Source organism: Aquarana catesbeiana, linkage group LG08, assembly GCF_042186555.1.
Source record: "Aquarana catesbeiana isolate 2022-GZ linkage group LG08, ASM4218655v1, whole genome shotgun sequence".
NCBI lineage: Eukaryota > Metazoa > Chordata > Amphibia > Anura > Ranidae > Aquarana > Aquarana catesbeiana.
In genome coordinates, this window is record NC_133331.1 from 299,525,567 (window position 1) to 299,547,551 (window position 21,985).

A 21,985-nucleotide genomic window follows, 5' to 3' on the forward strand; every position below is an offset into this window, starting at 1 on the left:
GCCATTCCTATATACTATGCTAAGAACATTTTGTGAGATCTGTAATATTTGTTACAGGCTGTGGTTAGGACACTGAATTCACCCTTTCACCCCCCTTAACACAGACACCTGTGTTTAGCACACTGATACACACTTTCCGATAGCTAGCAAATGTCAAGCTGATTAGTAAGAAAGATAAGGAAACCGCAAGAGAAAAAAACCTGCAAACTTTGCAAGAGTACAAAAAGAAATTTGCTTTGCTAAACTGCTTTGCACCAATAAGAGTAGGTTGACTGCTTAAAATGGTTAAAAGGTTAGAATGTCTTATAACGGAAATGTATTGTCTGTTCGCTTGTGACGTAATGTGATGGAAGATATATGAACACTGTATTCACTGTATCGGGCACTTCTTGGCGTGTAGACATTAGTCGGGCCAGGAGTGTCCATTCTTGCTGGCCAGAAGAATGGAATAAATCTTGCATACCAGAAGTTCATTGTCCAGCAGTCATTACCAATATCCTACCTAATATTCTGCTACTTCATTTGGTGCATTTGGCCGTGAGGGGGGAATATCGGTGTGACCTGTTGAGGCAGGTGGCACTGTTTTCCACCAGACCTACAAGGAGTGGTCCGAGAGGCCAGCCCTGTGGGCTATATCGTAGTCTCAAAAGGCGCCTTCCAGAACTGTTATCTAGGAGACTGCGCTGTGTCCCATTTGGTGGCCTGCTGTGGACGACCTTCGTAGCGTGGGACCTGGGAATCCGAGAAGTAGATAGCTGGAGCTCCAACGGGAACAGGTGAGAGTCTTTTACTTCTGTTTTTGGATAACAGTCAGACAGCCAGCCAGCCTCTCGACGGATCAAGAGAAGGGAAGCCTGATCACCTTCCGAGAGAGACGTCCATTCAGATGATTGTGCATCTTTCGGACGAATTCTCAGTCAGTCAGTAATTTTTGGGTGGGAGTGTCTGGTATGATTGATGTGTGTATGAGACATCACTTTGTGGTGAAGTGACCGGGTCCTCTTTTAAGTGCGTTTTTTGGCCGGGAGACCGCGCCCAGGCCACTGACCGAGGGAAGCGTTGTCTATTGTCCCTACTTGTGTCGAGGATTCAGACCCCTTACTGAATTCTCATCATCTACCCTACCCTCTGTGTCTGTCTTGGTGTCTGCTAGGTTATAAGAATGGGTGGGAAACATAGTGTTGAATCTCCCCTACAAACCATGATCTCCAACTTTGAGAAGGGATTTGCTAAGAACTGCAATTTTAAACTTAGCCCTGAGAAATTGATAACATTGTTTGAGAAAGATTGGCCCCGCTATGGAGCGCGGTGGCCCCCACAGGGAACCCTTGACTTAGAGACCATTGACTGATTATTTGAGAATATTATGTCAGACTCACAGAAACATGACCAAGACGCACCTTCCAGGAGGAATATCCGTCCAGATGATTGTGCATCTCTCGGATAAATCCTCAGCCAGTCAGAAGGAATATCCGTCCAGATGATTGTGCATCTTTCGGATAAATCCTCAGCCAGTCAGGAGGAATATCCGTCCAGATGATTGTGCATCTCTTGGATAAATCCTCAGCCAGTCAGTCAGGAGGAATGTTCGTCCAGATGATTGTGCATCTTTCGGACAAATCCTCAGCCAGTCAGTCAGGAGGAATGTTTGTCCAGATGACTGTGCATCTTTCGGACAAATCCTCAGCCAGTCAGTCAGTCAGTCAGTCAGCTAGGAGAAAACGTCCGTCTGGATGACTGTGCATCCTTTGGACAAATGGGAGATAAAGACCTGCAGTGGATAGAAGCCACAAAAAGAGGAACAGTGTAGAATTATGGTTATGACAAAGAGTAGTACCACTGACAAAACAAACAAGACACATATATTCTCAACCCGAAGAGACAGATCAGCCTCCCCCGTATGTAGATGAACAGACCTCAGATAGAGACAGGTCAGAGCCATGTTCAAATGCCCCGTCCAGTAAACAAGGGGACTCAAGTTGTTGTCCACCTACATCAGATTCAGCAAGTTTGTCAATGCCAAATCTCAGTAAATATACTCCTGACTGTAACACTTTGGGTATAGGCAGGACAGAAATAGGTAACTCAGTAGTAGTCAATGGGCTCCCCAATCAAGTTTCCACTTGCCCTTAAGAGAACAGGCGGTGGAGGAACATCGGACTCTAGTTTACACAACTTTTTAACACAACAGATTTACTGAACTGGAAGATTCATAACCCTGCCTACTCTGAGAAGCCCCAAGCCATCACAGATTTGCTCCGGTCAATAACTCAGACCCATAATCCCACTTGGTCGGACTGCCAGCAACTTTTATTGACCCTTTTTAATACTGAGGAGAGACACAGAATTAACCAAGCAGTGCAGAAGTATAAAGGCAAAAGACCCTTCCTATTAGAAAGACTTTGTAGTTTTGGGGGGGCATCAAGTCCAACATCAGTTCATGTACATGCCGGATTCCCCTATTTCCTTGCTGGGCAGAGACTTACTTGCTAAACTCAGAGCGTACATATACTTCCAATCTGACGGACAGGCTATCCTAAAATTGCCCCATCCTTTTGAAGCCCGCATACTGCAAGACATCCCGGGACTATGGGCAGAAGACAACCCACCAGGATTAGCCAGACACATTTCCCCAATCCTTATTGAATTAAAATCAGGAGCCACTCCAGTCAGCCTGAAACAGTACCCAGTCCCTCTAAAAGCCCTAGTAGGAATACAAACAAATTCCTACACTATGGAGTTCTAAAACCCTGTCAGTCTCCCTGGAATACACCTCTACTCCCAATGCAGAAACCTGAAACAGCTCACTGTCGTCCTGTTCAAGACCTCAGAGCGGTCAATCAGGCTGTAATGACCATGCACCCAGCTGTCACTAATAAACTGTTACAATTACTGTGGGAGGCAGGTTATAAGGTGTCCCAGAGAAAGGTGCAATTTTGACAAGAGACTGTAAAGTACCTGGGATTCAGAGTATCACAAGGACAGAGACAATTGGGAGAAGGCAGAAAAGAAGCTGTTTGTCAGATTCCCACCCCGACTACCAGACGGCAAGTATGTGAATTCCTGGGGATGGCAGGATTCTGCTGAATCTGGATACCGGACTTTGCCACAAAAGCCAGACCCCTCTATGAATCCACAAAGGGGGGAGAAAAGGAACCCTTTCAATGGGGAGAACAACAAAACAGAGCATTCCAAGACATTAAGGTCTCCCTAATGCAGGTTTCTGCGCTAGGCTTGCCAGACAGCCAAAAAGTCTTCTATTTGTATGTCAGTGAAAAACAAGGAATAGCAGTAGGAGTCCTGACACAATACTCTGGGTCTTGGCAGCGCCCTGTAGCATACCTTTCAAAACAACTGGACACTGTAGCTCAGGGATGGCCATCCTGCCTGCGGGCCATCGCAGCAACAGCCCTCCTTGTGGCCAAAGCTGACAAGTTGTCATTGGGTCAGGAGACTTATGTCCGAGTCCCACACCAAGTACAGGCATTAATGGATTACAAGGGAAATCACTGGTTTACTAACAGTCGAATGGTTAAATATCAAGCTATGCTGTGTGAAAATCCTCGTATCCACTTGTAAACTGAGACTGTAAACACTTTAAACCCAGCCACTCTGCTCCCCACCTCACAAGAACCCCTAACTCATGACTGTCTCCAGGTAATGGATATGCAAGCCGACCAGACTTGAAAGACAGCCCCTTGGAAAATCCAAACGTTGCGTACTTTACTGACGGAAGCAATTTTGTAAAAGATATTTATCCCCAGATATAGGCTCAGACAATGGCCCTGACTTTGTCCACAAGTGCCTCCAGGAATTAGCAACAGCACTTAAGATTACTTGGAAACTACACACTGCATATAGGCCACAAAGCTCTGGAAAAGTTGAACGAATGAACCGCACGCTCAAGTCACAACTGACCAAGCTCTGTCAGGAAACCCAAATGAAATGGACCTTGATGTTGCCCATTGCTTTACTGAGAATTCGGAGTACCCCAACAAAGAGGACAAATCTGTCCCCTTTTGAGGTACTGTATGGTAGGCCCCCACCCATCATTAGAGGGATAAGAGGAGACTTGCATCAGATAGGAGGGGTTGCTAACCGTGAACTGATACAGAAACTTGGGGAAAGTATGCAGGACATAGGGAAATGGGTTCAAGAGAGACTTCCCATAAGCTTGTCGAACCCAGTACACCCCTTTAAACCAGGAGATACAGTGTGGGTAAAGGAGTGGAACCTAACCCCACTAGGGCCAAAATGGAGAGGTCCTTACACTGTTCTGCTATCTACCCCAACAGCCATTAAGGTAGCTGAGGTGACACCCTGGATACAACACTCCAGGGTAAAGCGAGCTGCTGACCTCACAGACTCCTGGCACAGTACAGTAGACCCTCAAGATACTTTGAGACTGAGATTGACCAGAGAAATCAGAAGGAAGAACTCCAGCCCTGTGTTCAGCACACCCCTGGAAGCTGCTGAATTTACGCACGGCAGAAGATAGACAGACTCCAGCCCTGTGGCCAACACACTCCTGGAAGCTGCTGGCTCAACGCACGGCGGAAGATTAAGGATATCTACTAAGCTCTGCTCCAACCACACCCCGGACGCTGGTTGGTCTACGCACAAGCTGAAGCCTGAGGATATTCATCGGTGTAATGTTTACTAAAATCGTTATAATGAGACTGTTGATAGCCATAATAGTGATACTGACCGGGTTAAAAGAGGGGGGAGGGTAATTCATGTGACCCTTGTATAAGGACCACCAGAGTAGGATCCATAGCTACCAAGATGTTACTGTGGCACTCTCATTATCAATGCAATGGCACAGAGACTGGTACTTGCATACATAATGGGACTACCTATTCAATGTGCTCCGTTGAAAATCAGATAACCTGTTATAACCCTACTTATGCTCCCTATAAAACTTGGCTAACCGTTCGGAGCTTTAGCTCCACCGGTAAGCTGGTAAACCGTACCCTGATCACCAACTCAAGTATTGCAGAGACAAGTTTTAATTATTTTCTGATTCTCCCTATAGTGTATGGAGTGCTAATATTTTTACTCTTTTTGCATTCTTATTGTTACCATGGGCCAAGGGTCACTATCCCAGTGTTTTATAAGTTAATGAGAGACCCGGCTGGAGCTGACAATGGGGAATAATCTCGGTAGAAGAATGTTTTGTGCCTGCTAGTGAGGTCATCAGAGAAAAAAACAAACAAAAACAAAACAAAACAAATCTGTATGCTATTTAGTGATGCTTAATCTCGCTCATATTAATCGCTATGATTATGATCAAAGGGGGGAATGAAGTAGGAACGGGGGTCAGTTTATATGGCCATGGTTATGTGTGTAGTAAGGCTGATTTAGAATTTCAGCTAAGAAGCCATTCCTATATACTATGCTAAGAACATTTTGTGAGATCTGTAATATTTGTTACAGGCTGTGGTTAAAGACACTGAATTCACCCTTTCACCCCCCTTAACACAGACACCTGTGTTTAGCACACTGATACACACTTTCCGATAGCTAGCAAATGTCAAGCTGATTAGTAAGAAAAATAAGGAAACCGCAAGAGAAAAAAACCTGCAAACTGTGCAAGAGTACAAAAAGAAATTTGCTTTGCTAAACTGCTTTGCACCAATAAGAGTAGGTTGACTGCTTAAAAGGGTTAAAAGGTTAGAATGTCTTATAACGGAAATGTATTGTCTGTTCGCTTGTGACGTAATGTGATGGAAGATATATGAACACTGTATTCACTTTATCGGGCACTTCTTGGCGTGTAGACATTAGTCGGGCCAGGAGTGTCCATTCTTGCTGGCCAGAAGAATGGAATAAATCTCGCATACCAGAAGTTCATTGTCCAGCAGTCATTACCAATATCCTACCTAATATTCTGCTACTTCAGTATAACGTACAATATCCAAGGTGAAAGGAGGAGGAAAAAGAGAGCACACGTCGCTGGAACACACAAAGAGGGTAATAAGATTATTTTTCTATTTACACTAATAAATTCCCCCCACCATCATTTCTGTTCTCTTCCTCCATAGTCACTGCGATGTCTTCATCTCCAACATCCACTACTACACAAACCTAAAATACTGTTATCAGGGGTTATTTTTGACAGGGGTAGAAGTAGGGATAATTCTGGAAAGTATGAAGTGATCATTATGACTTCCTGTCTTCACACAGGATTATAGAGCAATAACTATCTGGAGATCCATTAACACCCAGCAGCCGTCTTCACAGGACATCACCCATCACAGTGCCTCCACCTCACTGCCTGACAACAGAGGTATATAGGAGGACACAAGGATCCCTACAAGGACATCATGATGGAAAATCAGCCGCCCCTCATCTCACCGGGTAAGAGGAGACTTTATTGTAAAGGAGAGTGCAGTACGGAGGGTCCACCTAGATCCCCCATCATCTGATAAACACATGGAAATAATGTATTCAGTCAGTGTGTGTGTTTCCTACAGATGGATCCAGTAATGGGAACCCACCAGAGACATGTCCCCATTCTCTGTATTCCCGGGATTCCACACAGGAACATCACATCATCCATCACCATCATCAGGTAGGTGGTACTGAGTAACTTGAGCTCAAAATGTATTCTAATTCATGAGAGGACATTCTTCTGTGTAATCTCTTGTTTCTTTTGTACCAACATATTCTACCATCTTTGGGGTTTAGGGTGAAGAACTGAAAGACATCAAAGTTGAGGATAAAGAGGAAGAAGAAGAGAGGTTGGTGAGTGGACATCAGCAGTCTATGGAGGAGGGGGAGATGATTATGGAAAGTAAACAGGAGGAATCTCCTCTACATATAGACACAGGTAAGTAAAAAAACACTAAATATAGAACCAGTTCCCATTATTTTTACTTCTATGAGTATAAAGTATGTATTTACATTGTTACATCAGAGGAGAAAAGGTCTATGTCTACTGAATTCACCCAGGATTAAGGATGGGCTATCTGTTTGAGTCGAACATGAGTTCATCTCGAACATTGGCTGTTCGCCGAACAGCAAACAGTTTGGGGTGTTCGCGGCAAATTTGAAAGGCCGCGGAACACCCTTTTCAAAGTCTAATATGCAAGTTATTGTCATAAAAAGTTTTTGAGGACCCGGGTCCTGCCCCAGGGGACATGTATCAATGCAAAAAAAAGTTTTTAAAACGGACGTTTTTTTCGGGAGCAGTGATTTTAATAATGCTTAAAGTGAAACAATAAAAGTGAAATATTCCTTTAAATTTCGTACCTGGGGGGTGTCTATAGTATGCCTGTAGCGCATTTTTCCCGTGTTTATAACAGTCTGAGAGCAAAATGACATTTCTACAGGAAAAAAAAGTAATTTAAAAGTACTAGTGCCAGCTATTAATGAATTGTCGGTCCCGACAATACACATAAAAGTCATTGAAAGTCATTGGAAAAAAAAAATGCATGGGAGTCCCCAAAATTCCATTACCAGGCCCTTCAGGTCTGCTATGGATATTAAGGAGAACTCTGCGCCAAAATTTTTTTAAAAATGGCGTGGGGTTCCCCCCAAAAATCCATACCAGACGGGTCTGGTATGGATTTTAAGTGAAACTCCGCGCCAAAATTTAAAAAAAAAATGGTGTGGGGTTCCCCCAAAAATCCACATCAGACCCTTATCCGAGCACGCAACCTGGCAGGCCGCAGGAAAAGAGGGGGGGGGCGAGAGAGCGGCACCCCCCCTCCTGAACTGTACCAGGCCACATGCCCTCAACATGGGGAGGATGACCCCATGTTGATGGGGACAAGGGCCTCCTCCCCACAAGCCTTGCCCGGTGGTTGTGGGGGGTCTGCGGGTGGGGGCTTATCGGAATCTGGAAACCCCCTTTAACAAAGGGGACACCCAGATCCCGCCCCCCGCCCCCCCTATGTGAATTGGTAAGGAATACATTGTACCCCTACCATTTCACAAAAAGAAAGTGTCAGAATGTTAAAAACCACAGGAGACGGCTTGGGACAAGTCCTTCTGGCATCTCCATTCCTCAATATAAAGTCATGTTCCCAACAAATGAGGTATAGACACTATAGACTAGGGGTCCCCAACCACCAAGCTTTAGACCAGTCCTTGGCCTGTTGATGGCTGGTCCACACAGCAGGAGGTGAGCGATGACCGTGGTCCGGCCCAGACTATCACAGACCTAGGTTGCCACTCACCTACTGTTGTGCTCCTCTATCACTTCGCCTGTGCCCTCTCCCGGGTCTCCCACACATCACAGTGCCTCCACCTCACTGCTTGACAACAGATGTATTTAGAAGGACACAAGTATCTCTACACGGACATCATGATGGAGATTCAGCCGCCCCTCACATCACCGGGTAAGAGGAGACTTTATTGTAAAGGAGAGAGCAGTACGGAGGATCCACCTAGATCCCCCATCATCTGATAAGCACATAGAAACAATGTAATCAGTCTGTGTGTGTGTTTGCTACAGATGGATCCAGTAATGGGAACCAACCAGAGAGATGTCCCCATCCTCTGTATTTCCAGGATTCCACACAGGAAGATCACACCATCCCTCACCATCATCAGGTAGGTGGGACTGATCAACTAGAACTTAAAATGTATTCTAATCTATTAGAGGACATTCTTCTCTGTAATCTCTTATTTCTTTTTACTAATGTATTCTACCATCTTTGGGGTTTAGGGTGAAAAACTGAAAGACATCAAAGTTGAGGACAAAGAGGAAGAAGAAGAGATGTTGGTGAGTGGAGATCAGCAGTCTATGGAGGAGGGGGAGATGACTATGGAAAGTAAACAGGAGGAATCTTCTCTACATATAAACACAAGTAAGTAATAAACACTATAGAACCAGTTTCCATTTATTATTTTACTTCTATGAGTATAAAGTATGTATTTACATTGTTACATCAGAGGAGAAAAGGTCTATGTCTACTGAATTCACCCAGGAGGAAGACAGAATAACCATATAAAGCTCGGCCTCATTTTCTTCAGTTTAAAAATGGTCTTTCCTGATCCGAAAAGGCAATCAGATATCTCCCCAGATTAACATTCTAAAATGTGGCGGCTGGTGCTCAACATTTTTGGGGGGCGCAAACAAACTGAAAAATTAAACTGTTAGTAATGCAGGACTGTAAATAGCCATTTATCGGGTGATTAGGTATCATTACTGCTAGAAACAACTGTGCCCATCATATGCAGCCTCAGTGTGCCTGTCATATGCAGCCTCACTGTGCCCATCATATGCAACCTCACTGTACTCATCATAAGCAGCCTCCCTGTGCCCATCACAGTAGGCCAATCACATCCACATTTTATGTAAAAGAAAATAAAACCACTTAACATAAGGAGTCTTTCTCAGAGCCCCCTTTTTACATCAGATGTCCCAGTCAGAGTCCCCCTTTACAGCAGGTGCCCCCCTTTACATCAGGGGTCCCAATCAGAGTCCCCCTATACATCAGGTTTCTTTGTCAGAGTCCCCCTTTACATCAGGTGTCCCCATCAGAGCCCCCTTTACATTAGATGTCTCCATCAGAGTCCTCCTTTACATTAGATGTCACCATCAGAGCCCCCCTTTACATCAGGTGTCCCCATCAGAGCCCCCCTTTACATTAGATGCCCCCACTCTCCCCCCTCGTACTCACAGCAAGACGCCTGTCATCCACCTTTCGGACGGCCGGGATGAGTCAGAAAAACCGAAGTGAAGGCACAGGACCCGCCAATCACACATCACAGCAGGGAACAATGCTATAGAGGGAGTGTTCAGGGCGCAGACTTCAGCTCCCTGAGGACTTTCTAAAGGAAACCAATAGAGCTTCTTGTTTGCAATCACTTGATTGCAAACACGTCATGCTTCCCATAGCAGCTGTGTGTCCGGCGCCCTGCACATACTTAAAGGGCCATTATTTTTATTTTTTTCATCATTTTTTTTTCGGTGATTGCAGCAAGTCATCTTTCAAATACACTTGTGTGTCCGGCATCCCACACACACTTCAAAGGCCGGTATTTTTTTTTTAGGATGAGTAGCTCTGAAAGTGCGGCGCCCTTGCGCCCCCTATGGGTGGGCCACCACTGATATACAGTAGGGATGAGCCGAACACCCCCGGTTCGGTTCGCACCAGAACCTGCGAACGGACCAAAAATTTGTGTGAACTTTAGAACCCCATTGAAGTCTATGGGGCTTGAACGTTCGAAATCAAAAGTGCTAATTTTAAAGGCTAATTTGCATGGTATTGTCCTAAAAAGGGTTTGGGGACCCGGGTCCTGCCCCAGGGGACATGTATCAATGCAAAAAAAAGTTTTAAAAATGTCAGTTTTTTCGGGAGCAGTGATTTTAATGATGCTTAAAATGAAAAAAAAATAAGTGAAATATTCCTTTAAATATCGTACCTGGGGGTGTCTATGGTATGCCTGTAAAGTGGCGCGTGTTTCCCTGCACAAAATGACATTTTTAAAGGAATAGAAGTCATTTAAATTTGCTTGCGGCTTTAATGTAATGTCGGGTTCCGGCAATATGGATGAAAATCAGTGAGACAAACGGCATGGGTACCCCCCCCCCCAGTCCATTACCCGGCCCTTTGGGTTTTGTATGGATATTAAGGGGAACCCCGCACCCAAATTAAAAAAAGGAAAAGCGTGGGGCCCCCAGGCCCTATATACTCTGAACAGGCAGTGCAAACAAGACAGGGACTGTAGGTTTGTTGTTAAGTAGAATCTGTTTGTAATTTTGAACTGGTGCATTTTTAAAGTGTAGCTCCAGCCATAAAATCTATTTTTAAGCTTTTTGGAAAACATAGGGAAGGGTTATCGCCCCTGTAACTTTTGATTTGCTGTCTGTGCGCCTCTTAAAAAGATTTCACCTCACTTTCTGTCCCAATGACAAATGTTTTTTGACAATTTGGGGTTTTTAGTGAAACAAGGATTGATGATAAAGCATCAGTGAAGAGGAGACACGTTTTTCCCATATTAACTCTTAAAGGACAGAATTTCCCTTCCTAGGGGTAGATTTCATCTCACTTCCTGTTGTCTTCATCCGTTTGCAAGTAGGAGTCATTTGTAAGTTGAATGTTTGAAAGTAGAGGCCTGCCCTATATACTCTGCAGAAATTGGGGCCTTAGGTGTTGATGTTGCCACAACACTGTAAGCCCTCACAAAGCCCTGATGTGAAATATTAGATCAAGAATTGTAATTACATGCACCTGTTGAACAGGGTTAGAAAAATTGGGCCTTTGGTGATGGTGGTGCTGGTGCCACAACACTGTAAGTCCTCACAGTTACTCTTGGTGGGTGCAGAAACGGGCCCTGCTGTGAAATATTAGATCAAGAATTGTAATTACATGCATCTGTTGAACAGGGGCAGAATAATTGGGCCGAAGGCACTGGTGCCACAACACTGCAACCCCTCACAGATACTCTAGTTGGAGCGCAGGAATGAGCCCTCCTGCAAAATATTGCATCAAAAATTGTAATTACACGCCCCTGTTAAACAGGAGCTGAAAAATTGGGCCTTAGGCACTGGTGCTGGTGCCACAACACTGCAACCCCTCACAGATACTCTAGTTGGAGCGCAGGAACAAGCCCTGCTGCAAAGTATTGCATCAAAAATTTTAATTACACGCCCCTGTTAAGCAGGGGCTGAAAAATTGGGCCTTAGCCACTGGTGGCGGCGCCCAGAACCAGGTGACAGGACAGTGCATGCATCCCTAATCATGGCCCACTGGCGTGGGGAAAAAAAAACAAGCTCCCCTGACCCTGTCCTGGTGCCATAGTCGCACAGGTACTCATGATGGCCCTCTGCTGTGTGTGCAGCCGCTGCAGCATGGCCAACGTTGAGTTCCACCTGGTGGGCATGTCACAGATTAGGCGGTTCTTGGGCAGGTTAAATTCCTTTTGGAGGTCAGCCAGCCGAGAACTGGCATTATATGACCTGCGGAAATGTACAGAAACTTTCCTGGCCTGCCTCAGGACATCCTGTAAGCCCGGGTACCTGCCTAAGAACTGCTGCACCACCAAGTTAAGGTCGTGAGCCAAACAGGGCACATGGGTCAGTTGTCCCTGTCGGAGAGCGGAGGAGGAGGTTGGTGCCATTGTCGCAAACCACCATACCTGCCTTAAGCTGGCGTGACGTCAACCACCTCTGAACCTGCCCCTGCACAGCTGACAGAATCTCTGCCCCGGTGTGGCTCCTGTCCCCCAAGCACACCAGCTCAAGCACCGCATGGCATCTTTTAGCCTGCGTGCTTGCGTAGCCCCTTGAACGCCTACAGAGCAACGCTGGTTCCGAGGACAAATCAGCACAGGAAGAGGCCATGGAGGAAGAAGAAGAGGAGGGGGTGGAGGAGAGAGGTTTGGTAGAATCACCACTAGTAGTATTTTGGAGGCGTGGTGGCAGAACAACCTCCAACACTACTGCACCCTGTCCTGCATCCTTCCCAGCTGCCAGAAGAGCCACCCAGTGCGCGGTGAAAGATAGGTAACGTCCCTGTCCATGCCTGCTGGACCATGAGTTCAGCGGTAATATGCACCTTACCGCCCTGTCCAGGGAGGCCAAGACATTGCCTTCCACATGCCGGTAGAGAGCCGGAATCGCCTTCCGTGAGAAAAAGTGGCGTTTGGTAACCTGCCACTGAGGAACCGCACATTACACAAACTCACGGACGGGGGCAGAGTCTACCAACTGAAAAGGCAGCAGTTGAAGTGCTAGAAATTTAGCCAAGCTAGCATTCAACCGCTGGGCATGTGGATGGCTGGGAGTGAACTTCTTTTGGCGGTGCAGCAGCTGGGGCAGGGAAATTTGCCTGGTACAATCTGACCTCGGTGGACCGATAGCAGATTGCCCCCAAGTACTTGGCTGTGACACACCTAATTCTACACCTTCATTCCTCTCAGTGCAGGTCTCAGAGAGGACTGAAGGTATAGTGGGGTTGGAGATCCCAGCTGATGAGGAGCAAGGAGAGGTCCTCTTTGTTCTTTGGTGTGGGTCTTTTAGGTACGCTTGCCAACAAACTGCATGGCAGGTTGACATATGTCTGGTCAAGCATGTGGTGCCCAAGCAGGTGATGTTTTGGCCACGCGAGATACGCCTGAGACATATGTTGCAAGTAGCAGCTGTGGGATCTGATGCACTCGTCTCAAAAAAGGCCCACACCAAAGAACTTTTGGAATAACGCGCAGAGACAGCAGCGCCCTGCACATGTGGAGCTCTGCTGTGTGATGCAGTCGGTGTGCTGCCCTTAAGCTGGCCCCTGGAGGGCATCCTGTCTCGTTGGTGATGTGCCTCCTCCTCCTCCTCCTCCTCTCTCCTATCAGGCACCCACGTGGAGTCAGTGACCTCATCATCCCCTCCCTCCTCATCACTGGAGCAAAGCTGGCAGTATGCTGCAGCTGGGGGAACACGACTGCCTGATTGCTGTCCTTTTTGGGCACCCCCTCTCTCTGGGCTCACGTTACTGCCTTCCTCTAGGTGGGTACCATCATCGGAGCCTTCAAAACGCTGGGCATCCTCCTGGAGCATGTACCCAACACTGTGGTCAAACAGTTCAGGGGACTCCTCAGGAGGACATGGTGGGGCTAGGGAAGGAATGACTGATGCCATTGAGCTGAAGGAAGAGGCCGCATCGGCAGCTGTTTTGCCAGACAAAGTACCCTGAGCCTGGGTAAGAGAGGATGAGGAGGATGAGGACGGCTTGGTCATCCACTCTACCAAGTCTTCCGCATGTTGCGGCTCAACACGGCCAGCATGTCCCATGGCCACGTGCTGATGAGGATGCACCGTCTCCATGACCAGCACTGTTGCCTCTAGACACAGAGCCTGCTTGCCCTCTTTTATTGGCTTGTGACTGTCTGCCTCTCCTTGTTGGCCTTCCAGACATACTAATGGCCTGCAGTGAGATGTAGCTGCACAAAGCTGGGATGTATATATATACTGATACTGCAGCTAACAGAATCAACTGCCTGCCTGTAGTATTATTAGTATTAGAACACCAGCAACTGTCTTCGAGTAGCTTTAGGTGCACACTGTGCAGAGGACACAGTACACTAACTGTAAATACTGTAGCTGCCTGCCTGTGGTATTAATAGGATCAGAAGAACACCACCAATTTTATTCAGGTAGCTTTAGGTGCACACTGTGCAGAGGACACAGTACACTAACTGTAAATACTGTAGCTGCCTGCCTGTGGTATTAATATAGGATTAGAAGAACACCACCAATTTTATTCAGGTAGCTTTAGGTGCACACTGTGCAGAGGACACAGTACACTAACTGTAAATACTGTAGCTGCCTGTCTGTGGTATTAATAGGAGCAGAACAACAGCAATTGTCTTCAGGTAGCTTTAGGTGCACACTGTGCAGAGGACGCAGTACACTAGCTGTAAATACTGTAGCTGCCTGCCTGTGGAAATAATATAGGATCAGAACACCACCAATTTTTTTCAAGTAGCTTTAGGTGCACACTTTGCAGAGGATGCACTACACTAACTAGTAAATACTGCAGCTGCCTGCGGTACTGTACTAAAAGGATCAGAAGAACACCCCCAATTTTCTTCAGGTAGCCTTAGGTGTACACTGTGCAGAGGATGCACTACACTAACTTGTAAATACTGCAGCTGCCTGCGGTACTGTACTAATAGGATCAGAAAAACACCACCAATTTTCTTCAGGTAGCTTTAGGTGCACACTGTGTTGAGGACGCACTACACTAACTGTAAATACTGTAGCTGCCTGCCTGTGGTATTAATAGGAGCAGAACAAAAGCAATTGTCACCAGGTAGCTTTAGGTGCACACTGTGCAGAGGATGGACTACACTAACTGTAAATACTGTAGCTGCCTGCCTGTGGTATTAATAGGAGCAGAACAAAAGCAATTGTCACCAGGTAGCTTTAGGTGCACACTGTGCAGAGGATGGACTACACTAACTGTAAATACTGTAGCTGCCTGCCTGTGGTATTAATAGGATCAGAAGAACACCACCAATTTTATTCAGGTAGCTTTAGGTGCACACTGTGCAGAGGACACAGTATACTAACTTTAAATACTGTATCTGCCTGTCTGTGGTATTAATAGGATCAGAAGAACACCACTAAGTTTTCAGGTAGCTTTAGGTGCACACTGTGCAGAGGATGCACTACACTAACTTGTAAATACTGCAGCTGCCTGCGGTACTGTACTAAAAGGATCCGAAGAACACCACCAATTTTCTTCAGGTAGCTTTAGGTGCACACTGTGCAGAGGACGCACTACACTAACTTGTAAATACTAAAGCTGCCTGTGATACTAATAGGATCAGAAGAACACCACCAATTTTCTTCAGGTAGCGTTAGGCGCACACTGTGCAGAGGACGCACTACACTAACTGTAAATACTGTAGCTAATAGGACTAATAGGATCAGAGGAACACCAGCAATTTTCTTCAGGTAGCTGTAAATACTGTAATAACACCTGCCTGCCTGTCAGTAGGAAGAGAATAACAGGAACGGATCTAGCTAAACTGAATACAGTGTGTATATATATATATATATATATACACACCTAGGATGTATATATACACAATACATTGTAAGTGCAGCTAACTGACTCGCCTGCCTACTCTATCTAACTTAAATCAAATGACACTGTCTCTCTCTTTCTCTCAACACCGAAACACACTAAACAGGGCCGACGTGCAGGTGGCCTTATATAGTGTGGGGTGTGTACTAAACCCCCTGAGCCATAATTGGCCAAAGCTACCCTGGCTTTGGCCAATTACGGCTCTCTGTACAGATGGCGCTGTGATTGGCCAAGCATGCGGGTCATAGTGCATGCTTGGCCAATCATCAGTCAGCAATGCACTGCGATGCCGCAGTGAATTATGGCCCGTGACGCGCCACTCGAATTTGGCGCGAACGGCCCATATCGTTCGTAATTCGACGGACGGTTGAACATACGATGTTCGAGACGAACATGGGTTTGACTCGAGCACGAAGCTCATCCCTAATATACAGTATTTGTAATAAGAAGAACATCCAATCATTTTTATTAGTCATCTGGAACCAGATTATTCCTCATCCACAGAGCTCTAAAAACAAAGCTCCCCTTCCGTATACAGAAGTTAGTTTTTTCTATTTAATTACACACAATCTATGATGGTCATGTACAAAATGAAGAATGTAACATCATTCTGTACAGGAAAGACTGAGAAACCTTAACTGCTGATAGCAAAAACATCAATGTGCTGTGGGAATTGAAAACCATTTGAAAGCATCAACTCTAGTCCTCACCAGAAGAAGGCAATTATATTTATCATATTAACCAATGTTCCCAAGTAGCCTCCCTGGCGGTTTTCCCGAGTGTGGCTCGGGGTTAAAATTCAGGACCATTAGCGGTAACCCCGAGCCACACTCAGGATTACATCGCAGGATCCTGGTGTGGCTTTACTTACCTTGTCCCCGGGATCCTGCGATGTTCCCCGCAGTGTCCGTGGGCTCTGTCCTCCTCCGAAGCCTCTCCGTGCCAGGCCCTGTTCCCTGCGAGCGTTGCGACGCACGGGGGCGGAGCCTGGCGTCAAATTCAAAAAATTGTAAAAATCATAACACATACAGTACTGTAATCTTACAGATTACAGTACTGTATGAAATCATTTCACATCCCTTTTGTCCCCAGTGCTTTGGCCCATGCCCTGCATGCAGTTTTATGTTATATATACTGTTCTTTCTGCCTGGAAACTGGATATTGTCCATAGCAACCAAAAAGTGTCCCTTTACGTCAAAAGTAGCTTTAGACCAGCTATAAAACAGCGATGGTAAATTAGAACACTTGCAGAATTGAGCGATAGTGAATCGTGGGGAAATTTATTTATTTATTTATATATTTTTTTAATTATTTATTTTTATTTATTATATTATAATTTATGTTTTTGTGTTTCAAACTTTATCATACCCGGGATATCTACTAGACTCTTGTTTGGACAGATTTAAGTGTGTTATTGTTAAAAATTACAGACCTACAATATAAAACGCCAAATTTCCATGCAAAATAATTGTACCGCTTTCAGCACCTAAAATCAGAAAGAATCATACCGCCAGGGAGGTTAATGAGGATGAGATACTGTACATCATATGAAAGGCCCATCTCCATTCCTCAATATAACGTCATGTTCCCAACAAATGAGGAGGAGATACTGTACACCATATGAAAGGTCCATCTCCATTCCTCAATATAACATCATGTTCCCAACAAATGAGGTGGAGATACTGTACACCATATGAGAGGTCCATCTCCATTCCTCAATATAACGTCATGTTCCCAACAAATGAGGAGGAGATACTGTACACCATATGAAAGGTCCATCTCCATTCCTCAATATAACGTCATGTTCCCAACAAATGAGGAGGAGATACTGTACACCATATGAAAGGTCCATCTCCATTCCTCAATATAACGTCATGTTCCCAACAAATGAGGAGGAGATACTGTACACCATATGAAAGGTCCATCTCCATTCCTCAATATAACGTCATGTTCCCAACAAATGAGGAGGAGATACTGTACACCATATGAAAGGTCCATCTCCATTCCTCAATATAACGTCACGTTCCCAACAAATGAGGTGTAGACACTGTAGACTAGGGGTCCCCAAGCTGCAGACCAGTACCAGTCCATGGCCTGTTGATGACCGGTCCACATAGCAGGAGGTGAGTGGTGACTGCAGTCCGGACAGGACTATCACAGAGCACGGTCACCACTCACCTCATGCTGTGCGGTTATAACACTTAGCCTGTGTGCCCTCCCCCGGGCCTCTCACCTCACTGACTATATCATTTAATCGGCAGGGAAGGGGGCATGAGATCTGGAGAGAGAGTGGGAGTCTTTTCATATTACCAAGCATTCAGATCTGCAGCTCCTCCCACCCCCTGCCCTGCTGATTGGATGACATCGTCTGTGGGGCGGGAGACCTGGCAGAGGACACAGAGGGCTGATAACTGCCTCTGCCCTGCTGAAGGTAGGACTGTTCAGGGGAGGAAGAGATTTAAAGAGGCAGTGATGGGGGGACCATGACTGCAAGGGGCACTGTAATGGGGGACTGTAATTACAGGAGGGGGGGCACTGTAATGTAAAGGGACATAGTGATGGGGGCTGTGATTGCGGGGGGCAGTTTAATGTAAAGGGGCACTGTGATGGGGGGCTGTAATTGCGGGGGCACTGTAATGTAAAGGGGCACAGTGATGGGGGGCTGTGATTGCGGGGGGCACAGTAATGTAAAGGAGCACAGTGATAGGGGGCTGTGATTGCGGGGGGCACTGCAATGTAAAGGGGCACAGTGATGGGGACTGTGATTGCGGGGGGCACTGCAATGTAAAGGGGCACTGTGATGGGGGGCTGTGATTGCGGGGGGCACAGTAATGTAAAGGAGCACAGTGATGGGGGGCTGTGATTGCGGGGGGCACTGCAATGTAAAGGGGCACTGTGATGGGGGGCTGCGATTGTAGGGGCAACTGCAATGTAAAGGGGCACTGTGATGGGGGGCAATGTAATGTAAAGGGGCACTTTGATTAGGGGCTGTGATTGTGGGGGGCACTGTAATGTAAAGGGGCACAGTGATATAAAGGGGACCGCACTGTAAAGGGACATTGAATACAAGATTCCAAAAATTCTTCTAACATTTATTGTAAAATTATTTCTCAGCAGATGACCATAATGTGCGGAATATGTCTGAGGAATCTTCTGATAAATCACATTCCAGGACTCTAAGATCTCACAGTAGAAATACTTTAATAGATCCGTCTACTCCCGAGGAATCTTCTTCAGGGCAGGAAGGAGATCACACAGAGGAGAGTTCATTGTCATGTTCAGCGTGTGGGAAACTTTTCACAAAAAAGAGAGAACTTCTTAGACACGAGAAATATCACACTGCTGAGCGTCCCTATTCATGTTCCGAGTGCGGGAAATGTTTTATTAGTAAAGGACAACTTCTTGTACATCAGAGAATTCACACTGGTGAGCGCCCCTTTTCTTGTTCAGAGTGTGGGAAATGTTTTATTAGTAAAGGACAACTTCTTGTACATCAGAGAATGCACACTGGTGAACGCCCCTTTTCTTGTTCAGAGTGCGGGAAATGTTTCACTAGAAAACAAACACTTCTTACACATCAGACAATTCACACAGGTGTAAGTCCCTTTTCTTGTTCAGAGTGCGGGAAAGGTTTCATTGAAAAAAGAAGCCTTCTTAAACATCAGAAACGTCACACAGGTGATTGGCCCTTTTCATGTTCAGAGTGCGGGAAAGGTTTCACTGAGAAAAAACGTCTTGATAAACACCAGATGATTCACACAGGTGAGTGTCCCTATTCCTGTTCAGAGTGCGGGAAAGGTTTCACTCAGAAAAACAGTCTTAATAGACACCATAAGCTTCACACAGGGGAGCGCCCCCATTCATGTTCAGAGTGCGGGAAAGGTTTCATTACAAAAGAAAAACTAATTGTACACCAGAGAGTTCACACAGGGGAGCGCCCCCATTCATGTTCAGAGTGTGAGAAATGTTTCTTTCAGAAATATTACCTTTTAAAACATCTTAGAATGCACACAGGCGAACGCCCTTTTCCATGTTCAGAGTGCAGGAAAAGTTTCACTGAGAAAAAACGTCTTGATAAACACCAGATGATTCACACGGGTGAGCGTCCCTATTCATGTTCAGAGTGCGGGAAAGGTTTCACTGAGAAAAAACGTCTTGATAAACACCAGAAGCTTCACACTGGGGAGCGTCCCTATTCATGTTCAGAGTGCGGGAAATGTTTCATTCAGAAAGTTCACCTACTTCAACATCTTCGAATGCACACGGGTGAATGTCCCTTTTCATGTTCAGAGTGCGGGAAAGGTTTCACTGAGAAAAAATATCTTGATCAACACCAGAAGATTCACACGGGTGAGCGTGCCTATTCCTGTTCAGAGTGCGGGAAATGTTTCACTCATGAAAGCAATCTTAGTAGACACCGGAAGCTTCACACAGGGGAGCGCCCCCATTCATGTTCAGAGTGTGGGAAATGTTTCTTTCAGAAAGCTAGCCTACTTCAACATCTTCGAATGCACAAGGGTGAACGTTCCTTTTCATGTTCAGAGTGCGGGAAAGGTTTCACTGAGAAAAAATATCTTGATCAACACCAGAAGATTCACACTGGTGAGCGTCCCTATTCATGTTCAGAGTGCGGGAAATGTTTCATTGGAAAAAGAGGCCTTCTTAAACATCAGACAATTCACACGGGTGTAAGGCCCTTTTCATGTTCAGAGTGCGGGAAAGGTTTCACTGAGAAAATATATCTTGATAAACACCAGATGATTCACACAGGTGAGCGTCCCTATTCATGTTCAGAGTGCGGGAAAGGTTACACTCTGAAAAGCAATCTTAGTAGACACCAGAAGCTTCATACAGGGGAGCGGGAAGTGTTTCTTTCATAAAGATTACCTACTTAAACATCTTAGAATGCACACGGGTGAACGTCCCTTTCCATGCTCAGTGTGGGAAATGTTTAGCTAAGAAACAAATTCTTCTTTTACACCAAAGAATTCATACAGGAGAGTGCCCTTATTTATGTTCAGAGTGCGGGAAACGTTTCTCCGACAAAAGAAATCTTATTTCACACCAGATATGTCACACGGTTGACCTTCCTTATTCATGCTCAGAGTGCGGGAAAGGTTTCCCTACGAAAAGAAATCTTATTAGACACCAGAAGCTTCACACAGGGGAGCGTCCCTATTCATGCTCAGAGTGCGGGAAAGGTTTCATTACAAAAGAAAGACTTAATGTACACCAGAGAGTTCACACAGGTGAGCGTCCTTATTCTTGTTCGGAGTGCGGGAAATGTTTCATTCAGAAAGGAAACCTTGTGTATCATCAGAGAATTCACACGAGATAACGATCTTTTTCATGATAACAGTGGTGTGTTGGGGGTGGGGCGGAATATATTGAATGTTTTTCAGGTTCGGTTTGATAGATCTGAGTCTGCAGGGATTGAATTCTAGTAATACGATCCTCTAAACATATAGAGATGACTCGGTCCCGCACTCACACAGACCGCACCATACAACTAAACTGTGCTAATACATGGCCAGATATGACAATACATGGACAACACTTCTTATTGGTTGATATCGGTTTCTGTACATTTTTGCTCTTTTTATGTATTACTGAAGAAGCCGGCTTCTCATTGGTCCAACCAATAATAAATACACTTTATTGTTTATTATCTTCAATTATAAAGGTTTTGATTTATATTCTAGCTTAGTTTTTATTGTTTGTTAACCACTTAAAGACCGCCATGTTATTCCCCCTTCCTGTATACGCCATTCTTTAGTTTCCAGCACAGTGATAATTTGACTGACAATTACTCGGTCATGTAACACTGTATTCAAAATAATTTTATATCTTTTTTTGAGACACGTAAAGCTTTAGTTGTGTTTTTCTCACTGCTTTTAATATATAATGAGAAAAAAACCTGAGAATTTTGAATTAAAAAAAAAAAAATTAAAAATTGCAAGTAAATAATCTTTCTTCATAAATTTAGGGCAAAATTTAATTTTCGACATTTCTTTGGTTAAAATACAAAGCAAATTAGTGTATATTATCTACTCTGTGTGAAAGTTATAAAGTCTACAATGTATAGTGTATATAATAAAAATTATTCAATACTGATGTTCCGACTGAATATCTAAATTCTTGAGTCTCTAACATGCCAGGACAGTACAAATACCCCCAAATGACGCCTTTATGGAAAGTATACAGTCCAAGGTACTTAGTAAGAGGCAGAATGAGTTTTTTTATGTACATTTTTTCCACAATCTTTTCTATAAAATAAAGAAATTAAATAAAATCTGATTTTATTTCACAAAGTTGTCATTTTAGCAAGTTGTTTCTCACACACAACATGGGTATACTTAGAATTACACCACAAAACACATTCTTCCACACTTTCCAAGGATTGGGATACCACATGTGTGAGACTTTTTGTTCTGTCTGGATGCATAGAG

At 45.0% G+C, this 21,985-nt stretch overlaps 1 protein-coding gene across 1 annotated transcript in view; it reads left to right on the top strand.

The window, feature by feature from the left end:
- LOC141104969 (uncharacterized) overlaps positions 1 to 20,555 on the top strand; it is a 68,960-nt gene extending 48,405 nt beyond the window's left edge. Inside the window, exon 8 of the mRNA XM_073594780.1 lies at positions 18,849 to 20,555. Within this exon, the coding sequence (XP_073450881.1) occupies positions 18,849 to 20,416 (1,568 nt within the window). The 3' untranslated portion in view covers positions 20,417 to 20,555. The remainder of the gene's footprint in view (positions 1 to 18,848) is intronic.
- Positions 20,556 to 21,985: the final 1,430 nt, after the last annotated feature.